Source organism: Lithobates pipiens, unplaced genomic scaffold (assembly GCF_037356315.1).
Source record: "Lithobates pipiens isolate NorthernLeopardFrog02 unplaced genomic scaffold, aLitPip1_a1.2 Scaffold_1, whole genome shotgun sequence".
Classification (NCBI taxonomy): Eukaryota; Metazoa; Chordata; class Amphibia; order Anura; family Ranidae; genus Lithobates; species Lithobates pipiens.
Genome location: NW_027507685.1, coordinates 220,100,382 through 220,119,416, shown reverse-complemented (window position 1 = coordinate 220,119,416; position 19,035 = coordinate 220,100,382). Strand labels below are relative to the sequence as shown.

The 19,035-nt window shown below is 40.4% G+C and overlaps 1 protein-coding gene across 1 annotated transcript; it reads right to left on the bottom strand.

Annotated features, from left to right (window-relative positions):
- Window positions 1–2,218: 2,218 nt before the first annotated feature.
- On the bottom strand, window positions 2,219–17,972 carry LOC143983376 (lymphotoxin-alpha-like). Its single transcript, XM_077482988.1, has 4 exons — window positions 17,832–17,972; window positions 14,741–14,771; window positions 5,005–5,031; window positions 2,219–4,085 (listed from the first exon to the last, which is right to left on the bottom strand). Exons 1-4 carry the CDS (start codon window positions 17,931–17,933, stop codon window positions 3,652–3,654), a joined length of 594 nt encoding a protein of 197 aa, XP_077339114.1. The 5' UTR covers window positions 17,934–17,972; the 3' UTR covers window positions 2,219–3,651.
- Between the last annotated feature and the right edge of the window lie 1,063 nt (window positions 17,973–19,035).

Here is a 19,035-nt window from a genome sequence, read left to right as displayed (position 1 = left end):
AATGAGAAAGCCCAGCACCACCTCTATATCATTATATATATGAGTGTGTATAAGGTAGAAGAGGGGGAGGGAGGTGTCCCTCTTCTGACTTAAGCCTTATTTACCGGGGGAGCCAAAGATTGTAAAAATAAGTAGTCAAGCTGTGTTTTTTTTCTGCCCCCCCCTCCCCCCAACCAGTACTGGGACAAGATCATCCCGTGCCCAGGGCAAAGATGTCAATTTGCGCCCCCACCACTACCACATTAATAATGTGCAAGCTTAGGGGATCCTACGCCCAGCAGCTGCTCACTTGCCGCTATCACTACCCCTGCCAGCCTTCTAGCAGAAGGAAGGCGCCCCCATCCCTACAGTAAACCATTGCGCCCAAGGCAGCCGTCCCTCCTGGCCACCCCTTGTCCCGGCCGAGCCCCCAACTGCCAAGGCCATGTTTTTACACAGCTGCAGTTGTGGTGCATTGCAGTGAAAATGACGCAATCTGTCGCATTTGGCAGGCACAAAGGCAACCCATCCAAGCCTATGAAACAACACCACAGTCATTTTGCAACATTGTGTAATGCACACAGTTGTGGCGCAGTGCTTGCTGTAGGCTTTCGCTAGTTAAACCAGATGTTCAGGAGGCAACATATCACTTCCAAGCCGCCTGTCAAATGCCTCTGAAAAAACAATTCCGGGTGGACCATTGCATGTGTAAACGAGGTCTTACTCTGCTTTACGCAGCTGTGTTTTATTCATGAATAGCCCTGTACTGCAGGATTACACAAGCTATTTACAACATAGGAGTAAATCACTGCAGAGATCCTAGAGTCTGTAGTCTATAGCCTGACACCTACTGGCAGCAAGCAATAAGTATGAAATATCCATATGCAAAATTGCATACAATATATATATATAATATAAAAATGATATACAGTATATAAAAAATATAATATAAAAAGAAATATTATACATAAATGCAATACAATTTGAAAGAGACCCTTTCATATCCCTAAATTAATCCAAATACCAGAACCCTGTATCAGAAAACACGTTATATTCAGCTCTCATGTATTCTGTGTTGTTGCTCCATCCTCGGACCCCAGTATCAGAGTCCTGTAGTGACATAGGGGTCAGAGGATGGAACCATGGCATGTTGACGACACCGATGAAAGCGGTCGCTCTGGAACAGATGAAAGGCAAGACATATAGACCGATAAAGAGATGAGCATAACAGCTCTTATTTTGCAGGTTACTGGATTCGTTTAGGAACGTGACAGAGTCCCTTTAAACAGCAGGTAAAGTACATAGTTCATAATTACTGTAAACAACGCAGTCCTCGTCTATGTATTTTAGCTTGGTGTGTTTTCAAACCCTGCATGCTGCAGTTTAGATTTAATTTCCAGAAGCTGAATGAGACAGCTTGAAAAAAGTATATAAAATACATTATATGTACAAAATACCCTCCCCATGGAAGATGCAAACACATGAAAACCGCACTTAAAAATGCAATTGGTGTCTTTAGGGGAACTGGAATTGGATTACATTCAAGGATACGGTTAGTAAATATTTTATGAGACTAAAATACAGAGAAGAAAGAAAGATTCCTGTCTGGTAATGTCATAGGAAATGAAGAGAAGTGAGTCTGTCTTTGCTTTTCAGTGAACCTTTTCTACGAGAAATATGGGTGCTGCCACTGAAACCAGAAGCTGTTGGGTACCTGATTGCTTTATACCCCAATTCCTGGCTGCATTTAAAAGCAGCCCAGAGTTGGGCTTTAAGTAATTTTGGAGTCCCAATTACAAAACTCACGAAGGTCAGAGTAAAGTCGAAGGTCCCTATCTGCATACTTGTTGTTCTGAGATGGGGGGGGGGGGGGGGGTATGAGGATTGATTTATTAAAGGCAAATAGACTGTTCACTTTGAAAGGGAAGTTGTGCTTTACAAATTCATTTTCCCCAAGGCTTAGTGAATGAGATGAAGCTCCGCTGACTTCCATTATCCAATCACATGCAAGCAAAAATGCTTTTTTTTTTTTTTTTAATTTACCTTGCATTTAATTGGGTATTCTTCGCAAAGTGAAATTTCACCACAGTCACTAAGCGCTGGAGAAAATTCCCTTACAATCGAAGCTTCTCTTGGAAAGTAAAAAGCTTTGAAAAAAGCTGTTGTATGGAAGTCTGTTGTATGGCAGCTGTCTTGCTTGCAGATCTGTTGACTGCGTCACCCCCCCCCCCCCCCCGGTAAAGTGAATCAACAACGGTAACTCAAAGTATTAAAACCAAAGGTCAGCATGCTAGCCAGGCATCTAGAATTTTAGAAGACAAATGGGTTGATATACTAAAACTGGAGAGTGAAAAATCTGATACAGCTGTGCATGGTTCTATCTAACTTCAGCTTGTTCTATTAAGCTTTGACCCAAAAACCTTGAAGCTGATTGGATTCTGTGCAGAGCTGCACCAGATTTTGCACACTCCATCTTTAGTAAATCAACTCCAAAGTCATCAATGACATCCCCTATGTTTCTTTCAAGGGAGGTTTCCTTCAAACATCCAAGCATATCTAGAATAAATTTTGAAGTGAATATCGAATTGCATCACCTTATTAGGTCAGACATTTCTGAAAGATCAAGCATGCATAATTAGGCAACAGCAGAAAGCCTGGGGGGCACGGAGTTGAGAACCAATCACATGCACAATGTCAGACTCGGGGTGAGGTGTTCCATGAACACCCAATCTCCAGAAGACTGAACAAAATAGGGAAAGCTGGTTTACCTAAGCAATGTATGGACAACATTCAATATATCCACTCATTATCCTTATTGTATTGGACAAAACTCAATGTTCCTGGGAGGTTAAGCTTTATCCCTCTAAATTTACCAACCACATTTCAGTTTGATGGGATTGTACATTTAACACCTTCATCAGGGAATTTGTGGAAGCCTTTTAGTGATATTGTTTTCCTAGACAACAAAAAGTATTTCATCCCAGTGTTCTCCCCTCCGATTCACTGTTTTTTTGGCAATACAGCTTTGTCAGATGATCACTTATAAATGATTCTTAAAAGCACACTCCAATCAAAATTGAAAATGAAACATTAATATACATACAGGGAGCCCACCCATTCTGTTCATTAGTTGTTTCTTCTAGGCACGACTGTACAGCACACAGAGGCTTTTAGGTGTACATTCCCAGATCACCTGTATGGTGATCTCTGGATTCTGTCTTCAGTCGTCCATGCAGAATCCAGATTAAAGTGTGAACAGATACCTATGATTCAGTCAGTAAATAGCATTAACACTGCAGTTTTGTTTTTCTGAGTCTTGCTTGCAGATTTGTTGACCTTTTGTAATAGGCCACGCTGTCCAGCAAAAGTGACAGTTACATTTCTTGGGACAAACCATATCACACTGACAGGGACCATAAGACTACTCTATCTCGCAAATGACAATACTCCTTTACATTGTCCCCCCCCCTCCCCGGTAAAGAAAGCGTGAGATTAACAGATCTACTGGCAGTATAAACAGGTAAAACTATGTTGTAAGTGGCAATCACAAATACAAAACTGTTGTTTTGCTATTGACAGACTGCATCAGATATTTTTTCGAATTTGCCCACTTGAAAGCAAACTAAGGGAACTCTCTGATTTTAGCACAGTTGTCCTGGAGACCCTTACCAGTTACAAAGCATACAAGCCGAAGTAGGTGGCACCACCCTGGCCCAGCAGGTAGTTCATTTCTAAGGTGTGGGTGTACAGCACATCTCCGTTTTCCAGCTGGAACACCCCTCCTTGGAAGATGGACTTCCTCCATCCAAGGGTTACAGCTGAATTTTTGGGCTTCCCTGCAATTTTCTCTTCGCAGACGGTCTTCTGTGCATGGAGGAGTTGTATTTTGTCTTGCAGCTGTATGGAATTTAGGATCACAGCATGGGAGAGGAGGAAGGGTTTATCCTTAAGGCAGGCTACAATGTCAAATGTAGCCTGGGTGTAGACAAAGTAAAGACCCTTCTGTTTGATGTGCACCTCATTGTTGGTTAGTGAGAGCCCACCATGGACGAAGGCGCTTTCCGTATTGTTGGTCCAGATCAGAGATCCATTAATGGGTGTGACAGCTGAAGAGAAAGTTTGCCAAAGTTGGTAAATACAACAAGGATAAAAAATAAATAAAAATCATCACAGAAGAAAGAGAGGGAAGAAGAAGAAATGTGAGGAGTAAGCCCCTGTACACACGGTCGGAGATTTCGACAACCAAATCCGTCGGATTTTGTCCGTCGGATCTTGTCTGAAACTGTTGCATACACACGGTCGGACAAAGTTGTCGAAAAATCCGATCTTTCAGAACGTGATGACATAATTTCGTTACGATGGGATTACATTCAGACTAGTAGCCAATAGCTTTGATGTAGGAATTTGATCTGAGCATGCGTGGCACTTGGTCCGATCAAAATTCTCTACACATGATCGGAGTATGTCCGATCGGACCAGTTTGTCGGAAAATATTTCCAACAAGTTGCATACCACACACAGTCGGATTATCCGACAACACAGTCTGATAGGACACATTCCGACGGATTCTCCGACCGTGTGTACAAGGGCTAAGAGGAGGGTACAAAGGTAAAGAAAACGAGGGTGATGGGAAAAACAGAAGAGGGTGGTAAGGGATAAAGTGGAGGATTGTGGTGGAGAAAGACAAGGTAGTTGAGGATGTAGAAGACAGAAGTGCAGGATAGGGGGGTGTTGGAGAGTAGATAGAAAAAGGATGTGGGGAAAGGAGAGGAGAGAAGGTGGAGTTGATAGAATGTTGTGGGGAAGCAAGAGGAGGTAGTGGGGGGCTGTCGGGAAGAAGAGTGTGAAAGAACAATAAGAGTGGGTAGAGTATGGGTGTGAGGTAGGGAAAGGGATGGATGAAAGATTGAGGAGAAAGAGGATTGGTGGAGGAAGAAGACAAGGAGAAGTAAGAAAGAAGATGAAGGAGGAAGAGGATGGGAGTTTAGCTATAATTGAAATAGTACATTGACATGAGATTCGTACCTTCAAGGTGAGCAGCGGGTATCTGGCCTGTGGAAGGAGAGAGACAAATTTGAATCACTTTTGATAATTTAGAGGGATCAAATAAAAGTATGCTACTACAGCATAATTAAATTGCTTGCAAAATATGCTGTCGTCCTTCCTTTAGTACTTAGACCCTGATCTGGAACAAACATGCAGCCAAAGTATCAGGATCTCTGACAGAGATTGCACATACTGGCTCCAGAGCAGTGACTCCTCAAATGGTGGATAAAGGTTAAGGATGACAGCCTCGGAGACTGCACTTTGTTGTGATTAGGAGATTTCATAAACTGTCAGCATGGTCCGAAATAGAGCATGACTGAGACTCACAGTTGGTCCTAATAGAATTTCCAGTCATCGGGTCCATGTGTCCAGTTTGACCAACAATGTCAAGCCTAAGCTGTTCTTATGTAGCTGTGATGATTGGTCTCGTCAGTGTGAAGCAAAGGCTAGCTTGGGTAGGACCCGTGATAGTATAAGATGGATGGCCAAAGGAGTCCACCCAATTCTGTTTTTCTAGTTTTGGACAGGTGTCTCCTGCTTAAAACAGCCACCAAACTCATATCTGTTGGATTGCCTCAGACAATTATAAGGGGCTCCTCATACTCCTTTTGGATTTTCTATTCATGTACAGTAATGTAAAGAAAAGATTTTTTGGCTTGGGTAAGGAATAATTAAAACTCCTGTCATTTGGAAAATTTCCTTTTATTTCCCCGCTTGAAGATACAATGGGAAGTGGGGGGACATCTCTTCAAAATGAGGACAATCCCCTTTTAACCACTTTAGCCCGAAAAAATTTACCCCCTTCCTGACCAGAGCACTTTTTGCGATTCGGCACTGCGTTGCTTTAACTGACAATTGTGCGGTCATGCAACATAACTCCCAAACAAAATTGATGTCCGTTTTTTTCCCCACAAATAGAGCTTTCTTTTGGTGGTATTTAATCACCTCTGCAGTTTTAATTTTTTGCGCTATAAACAAAAAAATAGCGTAAATTTTGAAAAAAAACGCATTATTTTGTACTTCATGCTATTATAAATAGATCAAAAAGAAAAAGAAATACCGCGCTAAACCTAAATCAACACTAGTACAACTAAAAATCGTTGCAGCTCAGTTTTACAAGATACACGTAAACACAATAAGATAGCAAAAGAAAAAAAAACGCACACATACATAAATACTATAAATAAAATTAAATATAAACATCTAAGAGTGATTAATTGATTGCAATAGTAGTGAAAAAGGTTGATCTACCCCTCTAATAAATCAAGCATACCATAATTTATAGAAAGAATTATTAATAACAAGTGTTAAAAATGGAATTCAAAAAATCCCAGTGAAGTGATAAAAAAGTCCAATAAATGAAAAATAGTCCAGTGAAAACTTAATAAATACCTAAATTTCATAAGAATTCATGGAAAAATAAAAAAATATTAGATTAATAGTAGCAATAAAAATTTAATGTAAAACATATATATTAGTGATAATAATAAAATAATTGGTGATAATATTAGTGTAATAATAATGTAAAAATAAAAAATAAAATAAAAAATAATAAAAAGTGTTCAATCTTCTGTGCAACCAAAACACACCAAGGATCGTGACCACCCCCCACACTAATAGTCAATCTCCACAGCACCTCCTCAGACCATGATCACAGTAGGCTCCCTTATTGAATGAAACAGGCCGGGACCGTCAACAGTAGCACGTGACACAGAAAGGCAGTACTCAGGATTCCAGGGAAATGAAAAGAAGACCCACCATAGCATAATTCCGTATAACAAATGTAATAAAAGTAAAGAAATACACTTACATAGAAAGCAGTAAAAACACCCATAAAAAATGCCGGCCGGCATGCAATCGCCCATCCAACCTACACTGTATCGCAATGACGTCAGCATGTCTGCCACCCGACGTACGTTTCGTCGTAAACAGACTTATTTGTGGGGGCCAGGCGATACACTGACTCATCGCTTTATATAACAACACATTCCAACCAAGCCTCGCTGTGAAGCATAAGCGGCCCATCCAGATTGGCTGATTCACTACAATGCAATATAAGAATGTCACTAAATACTCAAACTTTTTTTTTAATAAATAGTAAATAAAAATAACAACTATTTAAATATACCTGAAAAATGAAAATATAATGGAGTAACAACTAAAATATATATATATATATAAATAAACTGACATTTGTGAATCATTATCTGTGAAAGCACTGACTCATCACTTTATGTAACACATTGGAACCAAGCTTCGCTGTGAAGTATAAGCTGCCCATCCAGATTGGCTGATTCACCACAATGCAATATAAGAATGTCAATAAATACTCTAACTGTTTTAAAATAAATAGTAAATAAAAATAACAGCTATTTAAATGTACCTGAAAAATGAAAATATATAAAGGAATAGCAACTAAAAATATATATATAAATAAACTGACATTTGTGAATCAGGCTATTCCTTCTATGTCCACAATGATGCCATCACATATAAGTGAGGACAAAACTCCTCACTGACATCTAGTGGGGCAATAAGTAATTGCAATCAGGCTATTTCGTCTCTCTCCACAGTTATAACATCCCATATAAATGTGGATAGACCGCAACACTGACATCTAGTGGGAAAATGGAAAAATAAAATCCCATTACCATAACACAAAGGAACTGGGACCTCGAAAAATCTAATATCCCAACACCCTACAAAAAATAGAAATAAACCAGATGTCATATATAAAGAAATAACAACTAAAAAAAATATATGTATAGACTGACATCTATGAACCAGCCTATTCCTCTGTGTCTACAATAATGCCATCACATGTAAGTTCTGACAGAACTCCTCACTGACATCTAGTGGGGCAATACATAATTACAATCAGGCTGTTTCGTCACTCTCCACAGTTATAACATCCCATGTAGATGCGGATAGACCTCAACACTGACATCTAGTGGGACAATAGGGAATTAAATTCCATTAACATAACCCAAAGGAACTGGGACCTCAAAAAATCTAATATCCCAACACCCTACAAAAAATGAAAATAAAACCAGATGTCAAATAGTCCATAGTATACCACGTGTTGAGAAATCACTCTACGCAATATGGAAAAAGGTATATTAAAATAAATAACAACACCATTGAAGCAAAAAACGCCACAACATGTTCACTAATGGGATGGAGGTTATTTCATATCCAACCATCACATCCCAAATCAGCCTCAACAAATATCGCTTATCAGCAGACATTGTGCCAACATTCCCTCTAACCACGATATGTAACTAAATTACTGGGAAACGGCCTCAAATCGCCACCCTCACAATAGCATAGTATCACATTATCCCACTGCAAAAATCAAAAAGTATATATCAAATAAATAAAAATAAAAATTAATTAAAAACTAAACCCAATGGATATGGCCACTGAGGCTTCACAGCAAGTTCACAGAAATTATATTAAAATTAATTGGTATCAGGAATTATCAATAAAAGCATTTATATCAATGTCCACATTCAACCCAAAAGGGGTATAGCATTTTATTTTATGAATCCACGCCATCTCAAGTCTCGAGATTCCCCATACTAAGGAACCACCTCTCCAATGAGGAGTATAACGATCAATGCCAAGAAAATGGTCTGAGCCGGATATTTATTATGGACCTCTAGGTAATGTCTCAAGACTGGATGTTTAGGAAAGCTGTGAATATTAGTTATATGCTTGTTGCGTCTCACCGAGACGGCCTACTTAGTCCTGTCCACATACTGCAGCCCACATGGGCACTGCAGCAGGTATACAACCCCCTCAGTAGAACATGTAACAAAAGGCTTAATTTCAAACTCTTTCAGGGTGCTGGATGATGTGAATTTGTGGGTTCTTCTATGCGTGCACCCATCTAAAATATTAGGTGCCACAGGTTGTTTATAAGGGAGCTCCTTCTATTAGGGGCAGAGTGCCACCTAATATTTTAGATCCACCGCCTATTAAAAGAGTTTTTTTCTAGAATCTAACTGAGTTCTATCAGTGCAGGAGGTGTAGGGTCTGCTCGTTGAGTGGGTGCACGCATAGAGAACCCATAATTTCACATCATCCAGCACCCTGAAAGAGTTTGATATTAAGCCTTTTGTTATGTGTTCCACCAAGGGGGTCGTATACCTGCTGCAGTGCTCATGTGGGCTGCAGTATGTGGGCAGGACTAAGCAGGCCCTCTTAGCGAGACTCATCGAGCATATAACTAATATCAGCCACTGCTTTCCTAAACATCCAGTCTCAAGACATTACCTGGAGGTCCATAATAAAGATCCGGCTAAGACCATTTTTCTTGGCATTGATTGTTATACTCCTCGTTGGAGAGGTGGTTCCTTAGTACGGGGAATCTCGAGACTTGAGATGGCATGGATTCATAAAATAAAATGCTCTGCCCCTTTTGGGTTGAATGTGGACATTGATATAAATGCTTTTATTGATACTTCCTGATACCAATTAATTTTAATATAATTTCTGTGAACTTGCTGTGAAGCCTCAGTGGCCATATCTATTGGGTTTATTTTTTATTTTTTAATTAATTTTTATTTTTATTTGATATATACTTTTTGATTTTTGCAGTGGGATAATGTGATACTATGCTATTGTGAGGGTGGCGATTTGAGTCAGTTTCCCAGTAATTTAGTTACATATCGTGGTTAGAGGTAATGTTGGCACAATGTCTGCTGATAAGCGATATTGGTTGAGGCTGATTTAGGATGTGATGGTTGGATATGAAATAACCTCCATCCCATTAGTGAACACGTTGTGGCGTTTTTTGCTTCAATGGTGTTGTTATTTATTTTAATATACCTTTTTCCATATTGGGTAGAGTGATTTATCACCACGTAGGTATACTATGGACTATTTGACATCTGGTTTTATTTTCATTTTTTGTAGGGCGTTGGGATATTAGATTTTTTGAGGTCCCAATTCCTTTGGGTTATGCTAATGGGATTTAATTCCCTATTGTCCCACTAGATGTCAGTGTTGAGGTCTATCCGCATTTATATGGGATGTTATAACTGTGGAGAGAGATGAAATAGCCTGATTGTAATTACTTATTGCCCCACTAAATGTCAGTGAGGAGTTTTGTCCTCACTTATATGTGATGGCATCATTGTGGACACAGAAGGAATAGCCTGGTTCACAGATGTCAGTCTATACATATATATTTTTTTTAGTTGTTATTTCTTTATATATGACTTCTGGTTTTATTTCTATTTTTTGTAGGGTGTTGGGATATTAGATTTTTCGAGGTCCCAGTTCCTTTGTGTTATGGTAATGGGATTTTATTTTTCCATTTTCCCACTAGATGTCAGTGTTGCGGTCTATCCACATTTATATGGGATGTTATAACTGTGGAGAGAGACGAAATAGCCTGATTGTTATTACTTATTGCCCCACTAGATGTCAGTGAGGAGTTTTGTCCTCACTTATATGTGATGGCATCATTGTGGACATAGAAGAAATAGCCTGATTCACAAATGTCAGTTTATTTATATATATATTTTTTAGTTGCTATTCCTTTATATATTTTCATTTTTTCAGGTACATTTAAATAGCTGTTATTTTTATTTACTATTTATTTTAAAACAGTTAGAGTATTTATTGACATTCTTATATTGCATTGTTGGTAATCAGCCAATCTGGATGGGCAGCTTAAGCTTCATAGCGAGGCTTGGTTCCAATGTGTTATATAAAGTGATGAGTCAGTTCTTTCACAGATAATGATTCACAGATGTCAGTTTATTTATATATATATTTTTTAGTTTTTACTCCATTATATTTTCACTTTTCAGGTATGTTTAAATAGTTGTTATTTTTATTTACTATTTATTTTAAAAAAGTTAGAGTATTTAGTGACATTCTTATATTGCATTGTGGCGAATCAGCCAATCTGGATGGGCCACTTATGCTTCACAGCGAGGCTTGGTTGGAATGTGTTGTTGTATAAAGCGATGAGTCAGTGTGTCGCCTGGTCCCCACAAATAAGTCTTTTTATGACGAAACGTACGTCGGGTGGCAGACATGCTGACGTCATCGCGATACAGTGTAGGTTGGACAGGCGACTGCATGCCGGTCAGCATTTTTATGGGCGTTTTTACTGCTTTCTATGTAAGTGTATTTCTTTACTTTTATTAAATTTGTTATACGGAATTATGCTATGGGGAGTCTTCTTTCCATTTCCCTGGAATCCCAAGTACTGCCTTTCTGCGTCACGTGCTGCTGTTGACGGTCCCGGCCTGTTTCAATAAGGGAGCCTACTGTGATCATGGTCTGAGGAGGTGCTGTGGAGATTGACTATGGGCATGAAATCGCTTGCCTTTTGGTAAGCGCATATTTAGTGTGGTGGTGGTCACGATCCTTGGTGTGTTTTGGTTGCACAGGGGATTGAACACTTTTTATTATTTTTTATTTTTACATTATTATTACACTCATATTATCACCCATTTTTTATTATCACTAATATATATTTTTTACATTTCATTTTTATTGCTACTATTAATCTAATATTTTTTATTTTTCCATGAATTCTTATGAAATTTAGGTATTTATTAAGTTTTCACTGGACTATTTTTCATTTATTGGACTTTTTTATCACTTCCCTGGGATTTTTTTTACCACTTGCTATTTATAATTCTTTCTATAAATTATGGTTTGCTTGATTTATTAGAGGGGTAGATTAACTTTTTTCACTACTATTGCAATCAATTAATCACTCATAGGTGTTTATATTAAATTTTATTTACAGTATTTATGTATGTGCGCGGCTATTATAAATATCCCCAAAAAACATTTAAAAAAACATTTTTTTTCCTCAGTTTAGGCCGATGCGTATTCTACATATTTTTGGTAAAAAACAATCGCAATAAGCGTTTATTGATTGGTTTGCGCATAAGTTATAGCGTCTATAAAATAGAGGATAGTTTTATGGCATTTTTATTGATTTTTTAATATTTTTACTAGTAATGGCGGCGATCAGTGGTTTTTATGTGACTGCGACATTATGGCGGACACAACGGACAATTTTGACACATTTTTGGGACTATTGGTATTAATACAGCGATCAATGCTAAAAAATTGCATTGATTACTGTAAAAATGCCACTGGCAGTGAAGGAAATAACCACTAGGTGGCACTGTAGGGGTTAAGTATGTCCTAGGGAGCAATTCTAACTGTGGGGGGAGGGGCTGTGTGTGACATATCACTGATCGCCGCTCCCATTTACAGGGAGAGCTGATCAATGACACTGTCATTAGGCAGAATGGGGAGATGCCTGTTTACATTAGCATCTCCCCGTTCTTCCTCACCATGAGACGATCGTGGGTATCCCCGTGGACATCGGGTCCGCGGGACCTGCGATCACGGTCACGGAGCCCCCGGCGGGTGCGCACCTGCGAGCCGATTCTTAAAGGGCAACGCACAGGTATGTTAATCTGCCTGTACGTGCCCTTCTGCCTCAGTATATTTGCGTGAGGTGGTCGGGAAGTGGTTAAACAGTTTTACCTAGAAAACATGTCCCTGTTGAGGCTATCCAGGCTCATATGGAAGAACAAGTACTCTGGTGGTTGATATCAAATAAAATAAATATTTAACCAGTGAATTATAAATGTTAATACACATATAACATACTATGGATAATATAGTGTCCAAATAAGTCAATAATGACCGTGCTGAAAAACGTGATTTAGATCATATAACAAAGTGCTCATGTGAATGTAAATAGCGGCCAATTGCGTCATTAATCCAGCAATGATCACAGTCTGTGTAATCCAAAAGATGTGATCCAAGCTGTGCTAAAGTGTGTGCTAAGGTGTTATCACTCAGGTGCCCCCCCCCCCCCCCCCCCAGGTAATAAATGCTCACCTTGGAGCGTGCGACTTTGCGATTCATCTAAATCAAAACACGCCTCTGAATCTGTGTGAGTACCCCTGAAGGGGATCTTTTTTGCTTTATTCAATAAATGGTTCAAACTGTATTTGCACTTTCAAGTTTTTTCCTGTTTCATATCCTGGTTGGTGTATTCTGAGGAATCCATGAGCCCAATACTATTCATAGTTTTATAGTTAGTAAGGTTGAATAAAGACACCAGTCCATCCAGTTCAACCTGAGTGAGTATCTACAATTCTCCCTATCCCTGTACATTGCACACTCAAAGTTACATAGTTACATAGTTAGTCAGGTTGAAAAAAGACACAAGCCCATCCAGTTCAACCACAAAAAAATAATAATAATAATATCATACAATCCCATACACCCAATTCTATACCCACAGTTGATCCAGAGGAAGGCAAAAAACCCCAGCAGAGCACGATCCAATTTGCTAAAGCAGGGGAAAGAATTTCTTCCTGATCCCTCGAGAGGCAATTGGATTTTCCCCGGATCAACTTTACCTATAAATGTTAGTACCCAGTTATATTATGTACACTTAGGAAATAATCCAGGCCTTTCTTAAAGCAATCCACTGAGCTGGCCAGAACCACCTCTGCAGGGAGTCTATTCCACATTTTCACAGCTCTTACTGTGAAGAAACCTTTCCGTATTTGGAGATGAAATCGCTTTTCCTCTAGACGTAAAGAGTGCCCCCTTGTCCTCTTTCTTGACTGTAAAGTGAATAACTCGACACCAAGTTCACTATATGGACCCCTTATATATTTGTACATGTTGATCATATCCCCCTTAATCTCTTCTTATCGAGAGTGAATAAATTCAGTTCCTCTAATTCACTTGCAGTGTTCCCTTCCCTCAAGGAGCCCACAATCCAAGGTCCCCATTCATATACTAGAGCCAATTTCAGACAGAAGCCAATTAGATATTATGAGAGTGCTAACCACTACACCACTGTGCCACCCAACACCACTGTTCCACCCAACACCACTGTGCCACCCAACACCACTGTGCTGTGTGAGATTTTGACAACGTGACGTCATCATGCCGCCCGTTGTCCTGGCAACATTGCAAAATAACAGAGCTCGTAGCTGTAGCTACTAAGTGTGCGTGGGAACCAGCAAGGAATGCTGGTTCCTCAGAAGCGAGGAAAGGAGGAAGTAATTGCTTGTGGGCTTCAAATGCCCACAAGCAAAATGACATCGGCCGAAAAATTGTAATATATGTGTCTGCAGTTGCCGGTTAATCTTCGGCTCCTCCAGTGCGTTGTTCCTGTGATTCCCTTGTTCCTGTAACTGACGTGGCTTATCCTGAACCTGTTTCCTGCCTGCCTCCTGACCTGACCTCAGGTTGAATATTGAATCTTCCCTTCCTGCTCTATTGTGTATGACACTGGCTATCCACCTGACCATGTTTGCTCTGAATCCCATCTGACACCTGACCTTGACTTTGAACTGACTTTGCTTCTCTCTCCTTGCTACCAAAGACCTGTTATGTCTCATGGGCACCAAATTTCTGCAGACACCACCCCAGTGTATCATCAGCTGTACTCCTGGGTTCCTCTAACAAGCATCCTAATCAGAACATCCCAGCAGGAAACCCACACTTTGGGCCTGACTCCTCCTGTTTCACCTTCAGGGGAGCCTGGAACTTAGCCGCAAGGAAAGCCCTCTCTCCATTGGCCTCCAGCACCAGGTACATTATACTTCCTGACACACAGCATTACATTTGATTGACACACAGGTCAGACAAAACAACTAAATAGCAGGATGTTAGGATGCATAGAATAAGAATTTGGCCATACCTCGATTTCTGCTTCTGTGGCTTCTATCTTTCTGTGAAAAGGAAGGAAAGTCATATTATTAATATTATTATTATTGTATTTAGGAAACAAAAATATAATTTGACTTAAACTACAGTATATCACAAAAAAACTTTTTGGCTAAACACAAGAACAAACGGGGCGCTGGATTCAGATTTCCTACAGGCCACTAAAATTGTCATGGGGCACACTGATTCTGGTGCAGCAGCACTCTACAAAATGGGGACTCACCTTAGGAACAGGGAAAAGACCCAGAGTTGAGAATCCACATACATACAGTCCAATGTGCACACCAAACAAATGTCTAAAGGTCCAAGGTTTTTAAAGATAAATCTGATCCACAGCACAAAAAACAATGTGTTATAGGGGACAAAAACACTCCGTCTTCATCAGGGCTTAGGAATTTTGACTGTGGCACATACCAAATAGATCTGCACTGTGATTTACTGCTTGGAACAGCCTCAGGAGGGCAGGATAAGCCAATGTTAGTAAATGCAGCAAGGGCCCCTTATCAAAAGGAACTCAGTGGAAATTCCCAATCCTTGATAAAAGGGGAGGGTGTTTGGGCCCCCAAAATGCGTTGGCTTGTTTCAGCCGTAAATACATTCTATCATTAAAACCCTGTCCGTTTTTTTGGCGCTCTCATTGGAATGTATGTATGAGGTTTTTATTGCGGTCTGTGGATTCAGCTTCTTTATTTTTCCTGTTGACTATTAACAGCAACACAGAAAACGATGGGAAACCCAAAATGAACCAGTTGTTACTGGACCAGAAAATGAGGGGAAATCGTCTTTGCCCAACAGAGACACCTGGTCCAGTGACAATCATTGAAGACTCTCTGATTCCCACTTCCTGTTGTGTCTCTGGGACAGGAAATGATAGTGACTCTCACAAACAGCAACAAAAAAAAAAAAAAGACAGGGTCCAACTCATCTCCTACTCTGTAACAAAAAAATAAAAATAAAAAAAGAGAGAAAGCTTTTGCTATATATACACTCATAGCTACATTCAGCCCACATCAACTATTTTAAAAATGAATGAACTCTGCAGTGGTCCTGCACCTGATCACATTGTGTTATTATCAATGCATGGGTCATGAGGTGTCTGCTGAGAAGGAGAAGCTTGAGAGAGAGAGGTGGAGATTTACTAAAACTGGTGCACACGGAATCTGGTGCAGCGGTGTCTATTCAGTTTCTAACTTCAGCTTGTTCAATTAGGCTTTGACAATAAAACCTAGAACTATACACCGCTGCACCAGATTCTGTGTGCACCAGTTTTAGTAAATTTCCCCTGCAGTGTCACATATTTTTAATTTTGACTCCTATTTTGTATGGCTGTCCTATGTTATTTCAGAACAATTATTAACAATTGATAGATGATTGATAAGGAAATACAGTATCTAACCATTACCAAAATGGAATATGTTATAATCATGGCATGGAAAGGATGAGGAAAGACTTATACTGCAGTGGAGTCAGCCAAACAGATTATGTAATTTTCTTTAATAAAATAGGATGGTCCACATGTAGAATCACATTAGGGTTAATTTAATGAGTAGTAGAGATGAGGGAAAGATTTCTGTATGGTCAACATAACCTGGGGCTGGGATTTAAGGGGGGGAAACATGATCAACTATACATCATGTTGCTTATTGTCAGCAACACGTTTTGGTGCAGAAGAACAGGTTCTAGACTGCACAATTTTTTCTGGTGGAACAGTGTACTGGGTCCACACACCTAGAACTCAACTGTTAGCAGAATAAAGTGACAGTTTGTAGAAGGTCCTTATGAATACTAGAATATTTAAGACTGAAATTGAGATGGGTCTCATGTAAATGGCAGTTCGTCCCAACAAATTTTCTAGTCATCTGTTCCGGGTGGCCTTTGGCCAAACTGTCTTTTTCAGCCTTTCCATCCCCAGCCCGTAGCTGGTCTTATCAGTGTGATGCAGGCTAGCTTGGGTAAAGGCATGGTGGCACAAGAAGGCTAGCCAAGGGGAGTAGGAAGTATAAATTCATCCTCTAAGTTTTTTTGGGTCAGTCCATCCAATTCTTTTGTGCCAATTTTGGTTGTCTCCTATTCAAGACAGCCACCATATCTCATGGGTTTCCTCAGCCATTATAAGGGGTTCTCAATGCTCTCTTTTGGATGTTCTATGCTTCTATATCTAAAGTTAAAACTTTTTTTTTGTTTTGGTTAGAGTAGGCAATTATTAGAACTCCTATCATTGGGATATTTCCCTTTACTTCCTGCAAACACAATAGGAAGTGAGAGGAAATGTGTGAAACATGTCCTGTAAGATCTCTTTCACATGGGTTGCAAGGGAATGGTAAAACCAAGCAGCTGAGTCTCAGCAATACTGCTCCCAACTGACCACCTACATTCTACCATTACAGCTAGAGGGGGCTGTACACCCGTTGCAGCTGCAATGCTCTGCATTTTAACTGAAATAGAAGAGTTTGACAGGTGGCACCACCTGTCAAATGTACCCATTAAAGTCAATGGGAACTGTGAGCACTGCCGCCCATGTGAAAGAGTCCTTAGTTGTCCCCTTTGGAAAATGTGCCCTAGATTGCTGTTCCGGGGACAACTTAAAATATTGCATTCTTACCCCTGTGGTCCACTCATTGGTCACCAGTGCAAATAGAAATGCTGAATCACAGGAAGACAGGCAGAAATACATTGCTTACACTACTCAATTTAAAATTAAAATAAAATATTTTTTATCTTTCAATACACTGCACCTAGATATTTTTACCTTCCCTATTGACTTTAGTAGATTCTTAAAATATTCAAAGAAGTATGGGTCAGTGAGTACCATCTGAGAGGCGGAAATTGCTGATTGCCCAAGGAACCTCTAGCAACCTCTGGAGGAACCATAAGAAGAACCCTGGATGAGAAAGGCTGGACTAGATAGCCCCATCAAGATCAGTTGTCTGCTTTACACACATACACGGGAAAGATATGGGCTTGGATAATTTAGTGCTTTCTTTAGTTTTTTATGTTCATCATCCAAATTGTACAGAAAAATTGGACTCGTGCCAAAGTCAAACTGAAACAGGAAACAGACTTACCCTTGTAGAGTTAGCGGTGTCTAAACCCAAAAGACAGAGCAGGAGAAGCGCTGTAGCCAGCCTCTGCAAACCCCAAGTGGTTCTGGGTAATGTCCTAGGCATGATTTGTGCGAGATAAGAGCTTTGTCGCGTGGCACAGGATGCAAGAGACAGCAATGGCAAAAGCATGCTAGTAACCTGTCTTATAGACTGCAAAGCGAAGGTGGGAGGGAAGGGAGAGTTCAAAGAACAAGGGGAAACCCACAATCAAAATACACAGGAAATAGTGACAGGGTCTGCACAGAAAATCCCACTGTCGCATAGATGAGGTTGAAAGTAGGTATCGGTACCCAAGCAGCCCATTTGAAATGAAAGTGGTGGACAACCAAACGATGTGGCAAACGTATATTAAAAGTGTTATTACATACTCCTTAAAATAGAAGTATGTTTTTTTTGTTTTTTTTTGAGATTCATTCTTACCTAAGTGGATGCAGCATCAGACCGATGCTGCAACTGTCCCCCGGCATCTCTACACTAAGAACCGAGCCACCAAACACTGCCGCTGGCTCGGTACTCTCACCTCCTTGAGTGGAGAGCTGCTGACTGTCAGTCAGCATCTCTCTTCTTTGCTACCCCACGCTCATTAGAGCGCTGAGCTGTTTACAGGCGGGGATCGGCTGTCAGCCGCTGAGACTGCCATCAGTCAAGGCAGCTGGCGGATCCAGACTTCGGAAGTCGAGATGATACGCTGCCTCAACTGATTGCGGTAATATCAGTGGAGAGCGGACTTCAGACCGCTCTCCGCTGAAAACAGGGTCACAGGAGTGAAAAACAAATTGCACTCCTGTGACCTATAGGAGAAACCCAGCCTAAAAAGCTCAGGCTGGACTTCTCCTTTAAAGGAGAAGCATAGCCACAGCTATTTTGGCTATACTTCCCCTATAAGTCACAGGAGTGCACTTAGTTCTACACTCCTGAGACCCATTTTCAGCCAACAGCTGCTAAAGCCCGCTGTTAGTTGATGTCCCAGAGCCGGTCCAGGCTCTGAAAAGATCCTGACCATATGGTTGAGATCCACCCAGATGCCTAGACCAACATCTGGCTCAGCCTCTCAGCGATCTGCCATGAGCCTGAGCCAGACCTTCCTGCCCCCTCCACAACATATTGCTCCAGTGAGCGCTGGGGGGGGGGGGAGGCAGAGCAGAGAGCTTGTGACTGACAGTTA

Coding starts and splice junctions, on each gene's coding strand:
- LOC143983376 (XM_077482988.1), bottom strand. CDS start 17,933: ATGCCTAGGACATTACCCAGAACCACTTGGGGTTTGCAGAGGCTGGCT. Junction 5,032..14,740: donor CCACAGAAGCAGAAATCGAG/GTATGGCCAAAT, acceptor CTCCTTCCACAG/GCCAGATACCCGCTGCTCAC. Junction 4,086..5,004: donor ACCCGCTGCTCACCTTGAAG/GTACGAATCTCA, acceptor CTTTCTCTTCAG/CTGTCACACCCATTAATGGA.